This window comes from Macaca fascicularis, chromosome 8, assembly GCF_037993035.2.
Source record: "Macaca fascicularis isolate 582-1 chromosome 8, T2T-MFA8v1.1".
In the NCBI taxonomy this organism is placed as follows: Eukaryota; Metazoa; Chordata; class Mammalia; order Primates; family Cercopithecidae; genus Macaca; species Macaca fascicularis.
This window is the reverse complement of record NC_088382.1, coordinates 105,977,877-105,993,762: the sequence shown is the minus strand read 5'-3', so window position 1 is coordinate 105,993,762 and position 15,886 is coordinate 105,977,877. Positions and strand designations below refer to the sequence as shown.

General features: G+C 43.6%; 1 protein-coding gene across 5 annotated transcripts in view; it reads right to left on the bottom strand.

The window, feature by feature from the left end:
• The window catches only part of PTDSS1 (phosphatidylserine synthase 1), a 96,326-nt gene that overhangs the window by 38,322 nt on the left and 42,118 nt on the right, over positions 1–15,886 (bottom strand). For all 5 annotated transcript variants that reach the window (XM_065519458.2, XM_005563752.5, XM_045398527.3 and 2 more), the window contains 4 exons: positions 15,548–15,689; positions 13,370–13,482; positions 10,294–10,359; positions 1,497–1,596 (listed from right to left, as the gene is read on the bottom strand). In XM_065519458.2, the coding sequence (XP_065375530.1) occupies positions 1,497–1,596; positions 10,294–10,359; positions 13,370–13,482; positions 15,548–15,689 (421 nt within the window). The remainder of the gene's footprint in view (positions 1–1,496; positions 1,597–10,293; positions 10,360–13,369; positions 13,483–15,547; positions 15,690–15,886) is intronic.

The following is a 15,886-nucleotide window of genomic DNA, read 5'->3' as shown; positions in this document are numbered from 1 at the left end:
GAGATCATTATTCCCCTCTATTGTTCAAGATGAAACAGGACAGAACAGGCTCACTGTGCCTTGGCACAGTTAGGATCTCTAACAAGTAACCCTAAAAATAGATCCCGTTAAAGGCGATAAAAGACACATTAAAAATACAAAGGTTAGTCTTGCCAAAAAAGAGAAAAGAAAAGAAAAAATTAGACCCAAATGTGATTAAGCCTGCAGATCCAATTACCGACTTACAGAAAATACAGAGGACAAAGACATATGTTAAATTATAAGATAGGATAAAAATAAGTAAAATCCAGACTGTGGGAAAATCTATAGGACAAAAGAGCTGCTTTCTTCAACTGATAAATTACGAGGGAAAGAGGGTTAGTGATAGAAGGAAAACCTATGGATTAAGAGACTTAAAAGGCATGCCAACCAATCACGATGGGTGAATGTGGATTCAAATACATTGTTAAGCAAATACAAGCTTTAAGAAAAAGTTAGTAATTTGAACACTGATTAGGTACTTGATGATATTAAGGAATTACTGTTAATTCTTTTTCAGATATGATAATGGTAGGGTGGTTGCATTAAACCTAAAAAGCATCCTGAGCTTCTTTTAGTGATCCATCCTGAAATATTAAAGGTGGATCCGTTCCAAAATAAGTTAGCGGTTGGGGCCGTGGGTACAACATAAGAGGAAACACAATTGGCCCTGAGTTAATAACCGATGATGGGTTCATGAGGGGCCATCTATTCTCTCTACTTGCACATGGCTGAAATGTTCTATGATTATTTAGAAAGCCCAATACATTTTCTAGACTAAGTGAAAAATCTTAAGCTTAAATATAAAATAAGAACTTTTCTTCAAAATAATAACTTCAAATATTTAAATAAAGAATGGCAGTCACAAAATGTGTAACTGGGTGCTATCTTACTTCATTTGAAAGGTGAGGGAAGAGCCCCAGGGCAAAAGAACCAAGGCTTAGGCCGGCGTCCCTCCAGGCTCCTCCCTTCAGAGTGGAAGGTTATATCCAGACTTGGGTTATAACATGGGCCTGGAAGGCAGAAATTGCAGGATCGAATTATCTTCCAAAACATATTTTATTGCCTGTGAATCACCATATGTCCTTTTATATATAAATCCATGTGCAATGATATGTATGTTAAGATGTATACGGCATGATGATGAGAAAGCAAAGTGCACTGTGATCTTCCTTGTCCCTTCATGGCAGTCCCTAAATGTGTAGGCCGTGTAGACAGATTCCCATGAGTGAAGTAAATGCATGTGGGGTATACCTGACGAGGGCACTGGACTGTAACCTGCTCAGGTGACTCATTTCAGATACTGTGTAGGTGTGTCTTATTCTTGAAATTAGGCTGGTGGCCAGTCTCAGACAATTACAACAGAACATCTTTTTATGAAATTCTAAGGAACTTTGACACACAACTTCTTCTCCCTCTGTTTAAAGCAATACTATGAGAGTTTAGCTAATGCTTTTGGGTAAAATGCAATGACTTACCACGCAAAGAAGCCAAAGCACAACATAGAGTATTTGGGTCTTAGAGAAGAGATCTTGTCCAAATTTTATGCAGACAATGGCCTCCAGGAAACCAATGACCCTAATCAGACAGAGAACAGAGGGTAAGTATTAATCTGTCTCACCAGAGGATACACATTATCCAAAATATGCATGATTGAATCAAAAAGTTCAACTCATCATGTGATTTCTGCCCCAAACACTGGTAGCAGGTACCCCACAAAATAACACTGTTCGAGCCAACGGCATTTATTTCGGAAATAATAAAGAATTTTTCACCTCTGCCTTCTTCCCAGACCAAAATCATGACTCATAAATTTTAATAGCTAGGGCGCTGGCATCACCTAACTTAGTCCCTCCATTGCTATAAGGGTGGGTGATCACGCCACCTCTGCTGGAACCTTCTCAGGCACAGGGAACCTACTACCTTTGCAAGGTGGCTTATTTTTCTGGTCAAACTCTTTAGCAGTTAGAAAGTTTTTCTCTGTCTCAGGCTGGTATCTGCCTCCTATACCTCCTACCCTGGGTCCTGACATTGCCCTAGCATGTCACAGGTGAGAAAGCATCATTTCAGTGGAGGAACCCTGAAGGCTTTTTTACTGTACTTCTGAAGTCTAGACTGTGATTAAGAGGCTAGCTGGCTGCCACACGGGGTGAGTTTGACCCTTCCAAGGGAGTCTTTCAATAATTTGAAGGCATTAATCACATTCCTTCCCAGCCTTCTAAGAATTTCCAGATTAAATAGCCCCATTTTTGGTGACAATATAAACCCTTTACCTTCTCTTGATATGTAAAAGATTGTGCTAAATACAATTTTTTTGTTTAAGGAAATGCCACACACTTCATATTTCCCCTTTAAGGCATTAAAAAAGCCACTCTTGTGTTCTGTATCTTCATTTATGGCTATAAAAATTGGGCTTTTCTAAAGGTTCAGGACTTGGAGGTAAGAATGGATGAGGTGAGGTTGACACAGTTGGCCATGAGATCCCAGGCAGCATAAGAATAGTGATTTCAGACAAGTCCATTTTATGCATTCCTTGCTCAAGATAAGATCTGGACATTCCAGGAATGGTGTACTCACACAGATGTTTTCTAAAAAGGCAAGAAGGGGCAGGGCATGGTGGCTCACACCTGTAATCCCAGCACTTTGGGAGGCTGAGGCAGGCGGATCACTTGAAGTCAGGAGTTCAAGACCAGCCTGACCAAGATGGTAAAACCCCATCTCTGCCAATAATACAAAAATTAGCCACGCATGGTGGCACACACCTGTAGTCCCAGCTATTCAGGAGGCTGAGGCAGGAGAATCACTTGAGCCTGGGAAGTAGAGGCTGTGGTGAGCCAAGATGGCACCACTGCACTCCAGCCTGGGCAACAGAGTGAGGCTCTGTCTCAAAAAAAAAAATGGCAAGAAGGGCTAAGAAGGCCTTTGGCACCCCAGCTTACTGGCAGACACAGTGGTCACTGCCATCATCAACAGTGCGGATGGCTCGAAACAACTGAAGGCCTGAATGCCTGGAGTTAGAACCATGTCAGCAAAGCAGCAAAATCAACAGAAAGTCTCCGGAATGTGTCTTTAGAGAGTCTGGGGCTATCTTTTCCCCTAGCCCAAACCAAACAAGGTTTAACAGTGGTTGGCTTGAATCTTTAAAGCGCTGCTCCACAAAGCGTACCACATGTGAGAAAGCATCATTTCAGTGGAGGAAGCCAGGTTTTTTCACTGTACTTCTGAAGTCTAGACTGTGATTAAGAGGCTAGGTGGCAGTTACATGTTTGGTATTCCAGTCTGTGCAGTGAGGAGACATAAAAAGGATGATTTTATCTTTGGTTGGGACTTCCTGAAAAACTCCTATACTGGGAGTGTTGAGCCCAGGACATAAGTGTGATTATCTACCCATAAGCCAGAGGGAACACCCTGAGTTCATTATGAAAGATTTCTGAATATTTAACTAGACTTGAGGGTCCCTACTTTTTTTTTTTTTTTTTTTTTTTTCAATGGAGTCTAGCTCTGTCGCCCAGGCTGGAGTGCAATGGCACAATCTCAGCTCACTGCAACCTCTGCCTCCCTGGTTCAAGTGATTCTACTGCCTCAGCCTCCTGAGTAGCTGGGACTACAGGTGCGTGCCACTACACCCAGGTAATTTTTGTATTTTTAGTAGAGGCAGGGTTTCACCATGTTGGCCAGGCTGGTCAGGAACTCCTCACCTCAAATGATCCATCCACCTCAGCCTCCCAAAGTGCTGGGATTATAGACATGAGACAGCCTGAGGCCTGGCCTACTAAAGCTGTGTTTCTCAAACTTTTGTGATTTAAGACCCATTAAGAACCATGGCAAGAAACATAATTTTCACTGTGATTCAGTATACAGGTGTGCGCGCACACACACACACACACACTCACGCACTGAAACAAAAGCTTCATAAGACAATTTGCATCCTTATTTCATTTTAAGAAAATACTGGCCAGAACCCAATCATTGGCCTCATAATGACCTGAAGTTTTTTTAAATTTTTTTTGTTTGTTTTTTTAATTTTTTGAGACTGTCCCTGACTCTGTTGCCCAGGCTGGAATGCTGTGGCATGATCTCGACTCACGGCAACCTCCACCTCCCAGGCTCAAACAATTCTTCTACCTCCCAAGTAGCTGGGATTACAGGCTCACGACACCACGCCCAGCTAATGTTTGTATTTTTGTAGAGACATGGTTTTGCCATGTTACCCCGATTGATCTTGAACTCCTGAGCTCAAGTGATCCACCCACCTCAGCTTCCCAAAGTGCTAGGATTATAGGTATGAGCCACTGCACCTGGCCAACCTGAAGTTTTTTCTGAAGACCAGTGCTTTTGAGTTAGTGACTTTAGGATATGATTTGCTTCAATGTGCTGAGGATTCTTAGCTAAGCCATTGTCTGTGTGTGTGGGCACGTCTCATGAGAAGGTGGCTAGGAGGAGGTGAGGGGGTCGGCTATGGGATTATATAAGTGTGGAGAGTCCCGGACTGAGGCCTGGGCATGGGAAAGGCACAAGGAAGGGCCAGGAATCAGGGGAAAGGGCTGAGTTGAGGTCAGGATAGCATGGACATAGAAGGCCACCCTTAGGCTTGGCTTTTAGTCTGAGGGGATCCTAGAGGGTCTAGAGCAGAGGGTTTAACATGGTTTTCTCTCTCTCTCTCTCCATATATATATATATGTAATTTTATTTTATTTTATTTTATTTTGAGACAGAGTCTCACTCTGTCGCCCAGGCTGGAGTGCAGTGGTGCAATCTCAGCTCACTACAACCTCTGCCTCCTGGGTTCAAGAGATTCTCCTGCCTCAGCCTCCCAAGTAGCTGAAACTATAGGCGTGTGCCACCACACCTGGCTAATCTTTTGTATTTTTAGTAGAGAAGGGGTTTTACCATGTTGGCCACGATAGTCTCAACCTCCTGACCTCGTGATCTGCCCGCCTTGGCCTCCCAGAGTGCTTGGGATTACAGACATGAGCCACCATGCCTAGCCAGTTTGCTTAATATATATTTTAAATATATATATATATATATATATTTTTTTTTTTTTTTTAATTTTCAGCTTTTATTTTACATATGGGGATACATGTGGAGGAATGCTACATGTGTATATTGGACCCAGGTAGTGAGCATAGTACCCAGCAAGTAGTTTTCCCACCCATGCCTCGCTTCCTCCCTCCCTAGTAGTGAGCAGTGTCTATTACACTGATGTTTATGTCCATGTGTACTCAATGTTTAGCTCCCACTTTTAAGTTAGAATATGCGGTATTTGGTTTTTTGTTCCTGCTTAGGATTATGGCCTCCAGCTGCACCCATGTTGCTACAAAGGACATGATCTTGTTCTTTTTTATGGCTATTATTCCATGGTGTCTATGTACCACATTTGCTTTATCCAGTCCACCACTGATGCACACCTAGGTGGGTTCCATGTCTGCTATTGTGAACAGCATGGTGATGAATATTCAAAAACCTTCTGCTGGCTGAACAGAACCGTGTGAGAAGACAAGAGCAGAAGCAGGGAGGCTACTGCGCTCATCCAGACACGGGGACTCAGGTTGGGGCTGTAGAGATGGTGAGAAGTGGTGGGAACCCAACGATCACATGGGCTCCTGTAACCGCCAGCAACCGCCCCCACCATTACCTCTGGCCCACTAGAGGGAGTCCTCATCAATAGTATCCTTCCAGAAGGCTAACATTACTTTTCTACCAAGACTCAGAGGGCGGCTAGTTTAGGGCTGAGGCCCAAGGCTTGAGCACAGTGGGAGCCTGTATTAAGCCCACCAGTGTGAGACCACCTACCTCCTCCTACCTCCTCACCCCCAGGGAGGCTGGGGGTTCCTCCGCACAGCTCAGCAATAGGTCCCTTTACTCAGTTCAACTTTAAATCTCTTTGAACTTTCCCAGGATAAGCTAGGTGGCCAAATTGTGGCTTAATGGAATTCAGTCAGGGCCTCCATTCCCTGTGGTGCCATCCACCATCCTGTATCTTGATTTAGCAAGGTTAAAAGGTAAATAAACATTTGGGCAGCCTGAGGTGCTTCTGCTGGGAGCAGGCACTACAGATTCCTGACCTAGGGCTGGTTACTGGCGCACGTACTCCCAGCACCCCCGATTTGTGGAGCCAGCTCCACAAGGTGGGAAAAAAGATGATGTTAATGCAGAGCCCAGAGTCAGGAGCTCTTTGGTGAGTTGAGTGAAGCAGGCATGCTAGCAGGGTTGTTGTAGGAATCTGGGGGATGAAAGCTCTAGGCTAGTGTGTGTGAGCCAAACTTGAGAAGCAGAAGAGGAGTTTTTGGCTTGCCAACAAGACTGCACGTGGATTCTGAGGATGCCACAGCAATGCCGGGGACATGGAGGCCGGGTACCTGGCTGCTGCATCCCACACGCACTGCTCCACGGCTGCACAAGCAATCCCTGGACGGCTCAGAGGGTGGGTGAGCCCCTCTCCTGGCAGCCAGGGGCCGGCCTCCAATAACATGGATGGAGACGTGAATCCATGTTAGCTCAATGACCACACAATCACACAGGATGACATGAAGCATTCTCCAAGTTCAGGAGTGAGCTTCTAGTTCTGATTAGCGGGGGCAAAGACACCTTTTTGGAGGAAGCAAGAGCTAAGTGTGGCATAAACAATAGAAACAATTCCTACTGCGCTCCTCTGAACTTTCTAACTTCCAAAGAATCCCTGGGGCAAGGAGGGGAGGGGAGAAGCGGGTCTTGGGTGGCAAACCCAGAACTGTTCTGCTTAGTCGTTTAGATACTTAGTAGGATTTGGGGCAAGATGCCATTTGAACACAGGGAGGTCAGCTGCTAAAAAAACAAAAGCTTTGTAACCACTGTCAGAGCTTCTGAGATGTCAGTGGAGGTGTACTTGAGTGGAGGGGATGGGGTGTGGCAAGATACGGGGAGGATGAACAGACACAGTCATGAGGAGAAGGGGAACTGGCTATAAAGCTTTACCAGCAGGACGGCGGTGACGCCCTTTTGCTGGGAAGGGACTCCCCTCCTGACACCTGTTCCCCTGTGTTTGCGCCCTCTTCCTAGAAGGAAGCTCATGCTCATAGCTGCATCTACCCTTTAGACAGACAGTCTGGGCTGGGTAGTGGCCCATGCCTGTAATCCCAGCACTTTGAGAGGTCAAGGTGGGAGGACTGCTTGAGCCCAGGAGTTCAAGACCAGCCTGGGCAACATGGTGAAACCCCATCTCTACGAAAACTAAAATATAATTAGCTGGACACTGTGGTGCATGCCTATAGTCCCAGCTACCTGGAAGGCTGACGTGGGAGGACTGCTTGAGCCTGGAAGGTCAAGGCTGCAGTGAGCTGTGATCACTGACACTCAACTCCAGCCTGGACAACACAGCAAGACTCTGTCTCAAAAGAAATAAAATTTAAAAAGAAAGAAAGCCCGAACTATGGGCCTCGAAGAACAACAGAACAAAAGCACAATTACGAGAAATTGTAAGGAGGAGAGAGGGATAGAATGGGAAGTCAACAAAGGGGATTGAAAAGAGAAAAGTGAGAGGAAATCCAGGACAGATGTTGCAGAGGGAAGAGGACAGTTTCAAGAAGGCAGATACTGTATAGAAGATCCGAGAAGAGGATGGGGAAAGGACTGGCTGGTTTGGAGCTGACCTTGGAGACCAGCAGAGGTGGGAACTTATTGTGATGGACACATTAGCAGAGGTGGGATAACAGGCAGCGAGGAAACTGGTCAGGTGAGGAGCAGCTCTGGCTGCCTCTGGGAGGCAGGATGCAGTCCTGGGCCCTCAGGCAGGGTAGGCTCACTCTCCCGTGAGGGTCCACCCCATGCACTCCCAGGAAAAGGAAAAGCCAACTGTGCACTGCTGTTCCAGCAGACCCTTGGCCACCTTCCTCCTAGCACTAGGCGAAAAAACACTGCTTCTATTTAAACTGGGCCAATACTCTTTTTGAGGCAGAGAAGCTCAATTCTAATTGGGGTGGAGTGGGGAAAAGACAAAGATGACATAAACCCCACACCTGGGGAATTTGTTCACATCAGTCTGGCCCCAAAACTCCCACCGAGCTGAAGGAATACCATGTGACATCTAAATAGAGAAAGAGCCCACCTTTCCACGTGGCTGCTTTCTCCCTGTCAGGGATCCCATTCCCTTGCTGGATGGCGCCCTCTCTTTGCTGAGTGCAACACCTTTCGTATAAAAGGTTTAAAAGCTCAGTCTATGGCACAACTGTTAGGGATGATATGTATTTAGCTACAACAGCAAGTAATTCATAAAAACATTTTGAGGATACCATGTTTATAGAAGAGAAAGTACCCTCTTCAGAAGAAAAAGGTTGGAGTGCTGGGAAAGAACCCCAGGCGGGTACTCCTAATTGACCTTTGCCTTTCCCCTTCCACCTCCCAAAAGGCAACATTCAGAAAGTCACTATTTAGGGCACTGCTCCCTCTCATTTCTCCACCTTACCAAAGTCTGAGATCATTCCAAAATTAGTGAAAAGAAAGTTATAAAGCAGCTACTAGTGATTAAAGGAAACCACACACTTAAGTGTTTTCTGTTTTGATAGGAGAGGAAATAACGTCGGGGAGATAGAGCTGGGGCAGAGGAAGGAAGTGGGTGGCCTCCGGGGTCAGGAGAGCGGGAGGCTGTGGTTCCTGTTTCACCTTCCCTAGCTGGCAGTGTGGACCGTGCAGGGGGCAGCTCTCATGGTTGTTCACACTCACAGGAGGATCCACTGGGTGTGATTTATGAGGTGGGCTTTATTATTTTCCAGCACAGCTCACTGGTTCTCACAAGATTCATCAATCTTGATATCACACTGTTCCGGGGGTTCTCAATTCTCAGTAAAGCACACTAAGTTAGCCCAATGATCCCTCCTTTGCATTTCACTATATTTTAATCACTTTCAAACAAGCCACAACTTTCTGGGGCAGTGTTTATCACTCTTTGGCATAGTTTACTTTTTTCCTTTTTTTTTTTTTCCTTAAAAAAAAAAAAGAGGGAGAGAGAAAGACGAGGTCTTGCTCTGTCATCCGGGTGGGAGTGCAGAGGCACAATCATAGCTCACTGCAGCCTTGACCTCCTGGGTGCAAGTGATCCTTCTGCCTCAGCCTCCAGAGTCGCAGACTACAGGCATGTGCCATCATGCCTGGCCGACTTAAAACACTTTTTGTGGAGACAATGTCTCGCTATGTTACCCAGGCTGGTCTCAAACTCCTGGCCTCAAGCGATCCTCCCGCCTCAGCCTCCTAGATTGCTGAGATTACAGGCATGAGCTGCCATAGTGGAGTTTACCTTTGCCATTTCTCCCTCCGTGTGGATGGTGTTTTATGGTTGTCCAATTAGAAAGAAACTTGTCATGACACGACCTCTCTCTCTGACCCACCTATTTTCCTCAACACGTAAATCGATACAATTCTGTGGAAAAAGAAATCCACTCCACAGCAGAATAATAAGACCTTGCTAAGGACTTTTAAATATGAAAGCAAAATGCACGTGGAAAGAATGTGTGAGTGGGAGAGAAGAGCTCAAATGCAGGAAAGCCCATTTCCTCCTTGGACAATCCTTTAGAAGGAGCGGCCCGCATCCCTTCTTCCAGGACACAGGGCCCTCACACAAGAAGCGGGAGCACTGCCTCTACTCTGTCAGAAATCTGGGAGATGTGTGAATCCTCCCTCCTGCTATATCATGAACAAAGGAAACCAAATCCATCTTATCACCCTTTACGCTGCAACCACTTTGGGTAAGAAAAGCAAGCTTACCACACAGAACTTATGAGAAACAAATGACAATGGCCCTTAGTCTTCTAGGGGTCAGGAGGAACCTTCCTAAATCTAACCTGAGTATCAACATTTTTAGCCTTTAAAACTATGTCACCCTTCAGAATCTAGATGACAGCTGGAAACACACACACACACACACACACACACAGAAAAATGGAAAGGAATGACATTAAAATATTAACAACAATTATCTCCAAATGGTTGACTTCTTTGGGTGATCTTTAGTTCCTTCTAGATCCTTTACTGAATTTTTATCATTGTGCATGTATTACTTTTTAATTGGGAGAATGTACTGTTTAAATATCTGTGAAAAGTAATTTCTTCTGTATAATGGGTGTGTGTGTGTGTGTGTATATATATATATATACACATACACACATACATATAAATAAAATCTTGTCCACCTGCCTTCACAGAAAAATTATACTGAAAGGCTGTTAACACAGGGTCAAGAAATACCCAAAGAAATTTAGGGCTTAAGTGGTTTTTAAATCTCCACAATAACAGATTACTCACCCAAACACCCAGCACTGTGTTCCTACGCGCTTGCACTGTGTGTCGGTGAGGTAAGCGTAGTACTGTCTGAAAGAACAAAGTTGGAATTCATTGAGAGCTGCTGGAAGACCAGCAAGTCAGGACATAATTAAATCACTTTGACAGAGTGAATGTAAAAACCGTCCCTCCGTGTCCCATGTCAGGCTGCCTGGTCTAGTTCTGTTCAAGAGAAGAAAAAGCCAGTGCCTGTTGAAACATTCCTGTAAGAGATTCAGCATTTGGGTTAGGCTGGAGGGAGCGGGGAGCATCATTTAAAGGGCCAGATTATTGTCTGGTCTGAGTGCCAGGGTGTTTGCAACTAACTGATCACAACCATTTACAGATTTCTCTGTTCCTTTTCCACTCCCACTGCTTCACTCGAGTAGCCTTATAAAAAAAAAAAAAAAAGAAAAAAAAAAACAAAACGAAAAAGAGCCAGATTATTGGCAAGGCAGTCTGGATTCAGCGGTAAGACTTCCACAGCCCCGCCCAAAGCAAGCCCGGGTGGGTGTTTCCATGTCTAGCTCTGTGGAGGTGACTCCCGAGAGTGAGCAGCACTGTCCATCGGTTGTCCCCTCTGGTTCTCTCCAGGACAAAGGTTGCTGATTGTAACCAGGCAAAAAATATACAGATTTTTGGCTTTCAGAAACTGGAATGGGACCCCAGCTATATCTCACTGCCATTGAGTGCCAATTACTTGGAATGTTACTGACAAGTTCAGAAAAAAACAGGCAATGACATGGTGCTGAAAGGCTCAGAACAGCACCATCCGGTAGAAATGTAATGCAAGCCATAAATGCAATTTTAAATCTTCCAGTAGACATGTTAAAAAAGTAAAAAGGAACATATAAAATACATTTTATTAATATGTTAAACTAATATTTAAACAAATATATTAAAACATTATAATGAGGTATTTTATATTCTGTTTTGGCCCCAACTCTTCAAAGTCTGGTGTGTAGTTTCCACGGACCGCACATTTCATTGTGGACCGACCACATCTCTGTGCTCAACAGCCACAGCTGGGGAGTGGCTTCTGTGTGGGACAGCATGGCTTGGAGTCTTGGAAGTACCCCTGAAACTCAAGCCACCCCTGCAGCAGCAGCATCTGAACCAGAAACTCATCATCTTTTTGGGGTCACTGACTCTTTGAGGATTTGACGAAAGCTATGACAAAGGCATAACCCTTTGCATTAAAGTTCAGGGGATTCACAGATACCTGACGCTCATCCATAAACTACTGTCTCCTCACCCCAAAGACCAGAGTGAAGAATTCTAATTATAAAGAATGTAGCTTCTCCTCTAACTTCATATTGTCATGACCTAATATGTCTTGACCATTTTAGCTACTTTACCCTCTAACTGGACCCATTTCCTTATATTGTACTTTATATTATCAGATTAAAAGCATGTTCACTCAAATATCTTCTCAAAGCAGATTCGTGTGAAAGTCTAATAAAGAAGGAAGAAGCTGGAGATGTGGTGTGTACGATTTACACTGAAGCCTCTAAACTCTCCTTTCAGGACCTAACATTTGCTAAATGGGGTGGCTATGTTAAAATCCGTTAGCAGCACGTCCATCTTTCCAAGTAATTTGTCAAAGAACCTCCTTACATGGGAACTGCCTCAAACAGTGTTAAGGGCACAGGAAGTGCCTGATTTTTTAAACAAAGAGAGTTGTGGAGAAATCCATAGGGTATTATAAAATTTCGAGGATCTCTCAAGAGTTCAAAACATTGGATTTTTAGTGTCTAGTTTTTGTTTTGGAATGTTTAATACTGAAATTTTATGATAAATCATATGTAATTTGCTATTCTGTTCTAAGAAGAAACTTCTTTCCATTCTTACTTTATTGATTGCTCTTAATTTTATGAAAGAGCTGCAGTGAATCTTTTCTGAAAAAATTGTAAAGTCTCAAATTAAATTACATTTTAAATGGGTACTCTAAACCATTAAGAAAAAACAGGATTTATGAGATAATGACTGCAATAGACCACTGATCTATGAAGTTTCAAAGGGCTGCTGGCTTACCCACTCTTCTTTTCCATTCTGGTCATAACAAAAAGAACAGATGGGAATGTTAGGCTTAACTCCTCAGGACTTGGACGTGTCTTACTTGGTTTGTTGAATCCAGGATCTGGAGATTTTTTTTTTTTTTTTTTTTTTTGGTAATAATGAATGATAACAAGAAGAGGTGCTGGCTGGAAGGTCTGTTTGACCAAGGTGTGGATCTACCGTCCTTGGCAAGTAAGGCCCGCTGCTTGTGGGGTTTGCAAGCACATTAAAAATAATGAAATAAGCAATCTTACAGCTTCTGAAAAGCTAACTCTTTTAACTGCTTAGATTATATTTGTACCTTTGGCAGATTTTTGGTCTTGCTACTCTTTAATGCCAGTATTCCATATTAGTTATAAAACCCAAATGCCGTTTCTAAATAGGAAAAATGAAACAAACGAAAATGCTTGCTTTGAACCGCACTGGAACCAGCCTACTTGAGGGATGGTGTCTGAATAAGCCTCACCTCTAGGGCCCCACATGAATCCAGGGGATAATGGCGGGAACACCCAAGCTTATCTCAGTTGTCCTGGAGGACTGCAGGAAGGGCCTTTTTAAAAGGAAATTAAATTAATTGGGTCTGAAAAAGCTAAAAGCCTCATTCAAAAAATAATGTCATTTATGACTTCAGTTCTACCATAAAAACGTTTGCATTTTTCCAGTAATCTCATTTTTAAAAAACTCAGCATCACTATGCTGTTATTTTTTTCTAATATGATGTTATAGGAGAAAAAAAGATCAGCAGTCCAAGACTGTAAAGGAATCTGATGATAATGGATAGTACTATGGTGTGGTGTTGATCAAGTGCTTCCCTTTTTTAATGTCTGGTTAATGTTACTGACATCTGAGAACAAAACATTTTCTTCATATTCTGGATGTATAATTCTTTATGATGATATTTTCATGGAAAATCTGCTAGTTTATGTGACTTTCCTTATGCTAAACAGGACAATCTAAAGCAAGTTAATGTTCTCATATGACAGTCAGGCTTGTGCAGAATTACCTCACTGTGGGAGCCGTGATGCCACCAATAAAGAGAATTCTACCCCAACTTAATGGATGACTGGCTTGGAACACAAAGATATGCTTCAAGAAGAAGGTATTCAACTCAGTCAGCTGAAAAAGACGGAGAAATTAGTCAACCTGGTACCTCGTGCTAATTCAAAATCCTCTATTCTTTAAATAGACATTCTACAATTAGAAATAATTGGTATGTTCAAAGCATTTTCGGAGAATAGATGTGGTCTTCCAAGGGTTGCTATTCAAACTAGTTAACAGCCAGTACATTATGGGCAGGGACCAATTGGAGGCCCAGGGAGAGGTGGTGGGGGTGGTGGATGGGCACGTAGGGGCACAGGATATCAGCTATTTGTCATGTTTCCTCGTTTGTATTATTGTTACTCAGCTCACACGTGTGATCTACTGGGATAGTCAGGAGAGAAATGCTTTCAGCATACAGAAATCATGAAAGCAAACCTGTGCCACAGAACACCTATGCTGCCGTACAGAAATCAGGCCAGGTCTAAGAGAATTCCCACTGTAGATAAGTAAGCTCTTTAATAATCAAAAGAAGCTTGAGGCCATGCGCAGTGGCTCACGCCTATAATCCCAGCACTTTGGGAGCCCGAGGCAGGCAGATCGCCTGAGGTAAGTTGTTTGAGACCAGCCTGGCCAAAATGGTGAAATCCCATCTCTACTAAAGATACAAAAATTAGCCAGGTGTGGTGATGGGCGCCTGTAATCCCAGCTACTCAGGAGGCTGAGACAGGAGAATTGCTTGAACCCAGAAGGCAGAGGTTGCAGGCTGCAGTGAGCCGACATTGTGCCACTGCACTCCAACTTGGGTGACAAGAGTGAAACTCCATCTCAAAAAAAAGCAAAAGAAGAAGCTGGAGACACGTCTGAGAGATGACGATGGACTTGTGCAGCACACGCCTGGGACAGAGCGGATCCTCTACCAAAGGCAGTCCTTAAAAGTGGGTGTGAAGGGTTGGTCCAAGTTTCAGCTGGGAGCAGTAGTCCTTTTCCCTGAGGTTAGCATCTTCATGCAGTTCATCATGATGAGTAGCACAAAATATCTTGTGGCTGGGACATGGCTGCTCTCTGGCTGGATCCCGGATCCAGGTGTGCTCCATCGCATACCACCAGGTGGTTCCACCCTAGCAGCACTATACTACCCTCCTTGACAAATCCAATCATTCTTCCTTCTAATAAAAGAAAGCTTCTGCTTTCCATGACATTGGACCTGATAAGGCAAAGCTTAATCCCAACCCATCTACGGTCCTGTTTTTAAAGGTACTGACCTCTCCAGACCATGGTGACTACTTACTTAACTATTCACATACACTTCTGTATGCATAAACTCCACTTATTGACATGGGTATTGTCTCTGTGTGAACAAGGAAGATCGTCTGTCCTAAAAGTGACATCTGCTAATGTTTTCCTTATGTTGGGAGTATTTTGTGTTTATGTGTCCAAAACATAATTTCTGATGATTCTGAAAGACCCTCTTCAGGCAAAAGCTGGTTTCTCTTGGCTACTCTCCAAAAGTTGTGAAACAACCTGGGGCCAGGAGCATCAGAAAAAATTGCTGTCAGTCAGAAACACAGATGCTTCATAATCTTTTGCCAAGACCCTGGGCTGTCGGAATCACTTCCGTCGTGAAGTGGGCCACTTGGAAATACAGCTTCTCTCCACGGAGGACAACACTCTGGAGGACTCAGCAAAAGGCTCCAATTCCCTGGCACTCATTTAGCACCCTACAGATTACCCAAAGTGGTCACAGCTGAGGAACAATTTTAACCAATAAACACTAAATTAGGAATGTAAGAAAAGCTTTCTCATTTGTTCCTTTGGTCTTAAAAATGATCATTCTAAAAAGCAATCCAATGCCTAACTAATTGGATGATGGATGCTAGACACAATTTATTTCATGGAATCTAACCTGTTTCTAATTTGTAATTCAAAGATCCATATTTTAAAGCTGTCTTCACAATGAGGCAAGACCTTAGGCATCATAATATCACTTTGCTTAATTATTCTACATGCCAGCTGCAGAATATTATATCTTGTAAAGTATGGCACTGAAAAGCAATGTAAACTAACGTTAACTCTAAATTCCTAAAAAGTTTTTATTTTAGTCTTTGTTTTCCTCCCAACTTCTAGGCATCTGAAAAAATACCTGCCAGATGATCATGAAAAGGTACACTCCGGCTACTCTCTGAAAAGAAGATTTGGGGTCAAACCATCGAACATAGGTCCAGCTAGCAGGAGTGAACTGCAGCACAGCTCTCTTGATCTTCCCGGTGGTGGTATGAATGTCCCTGTAAGAAGAGAATGGCTCCAGTGAAAATCCAGAGATAAGGCAGGGGGAAAAACAAACCACAAGAAAAAAATCCTGTGCGCTGATGATTTTTATAACAAATGCTCAGGACAAAGAGACTGCTTTTTATTTGAATTGTATCTCAAAAGTCTCTCTATTTATACAGGTAAAGCAGGTGACAGAAGCACACTCAATGGG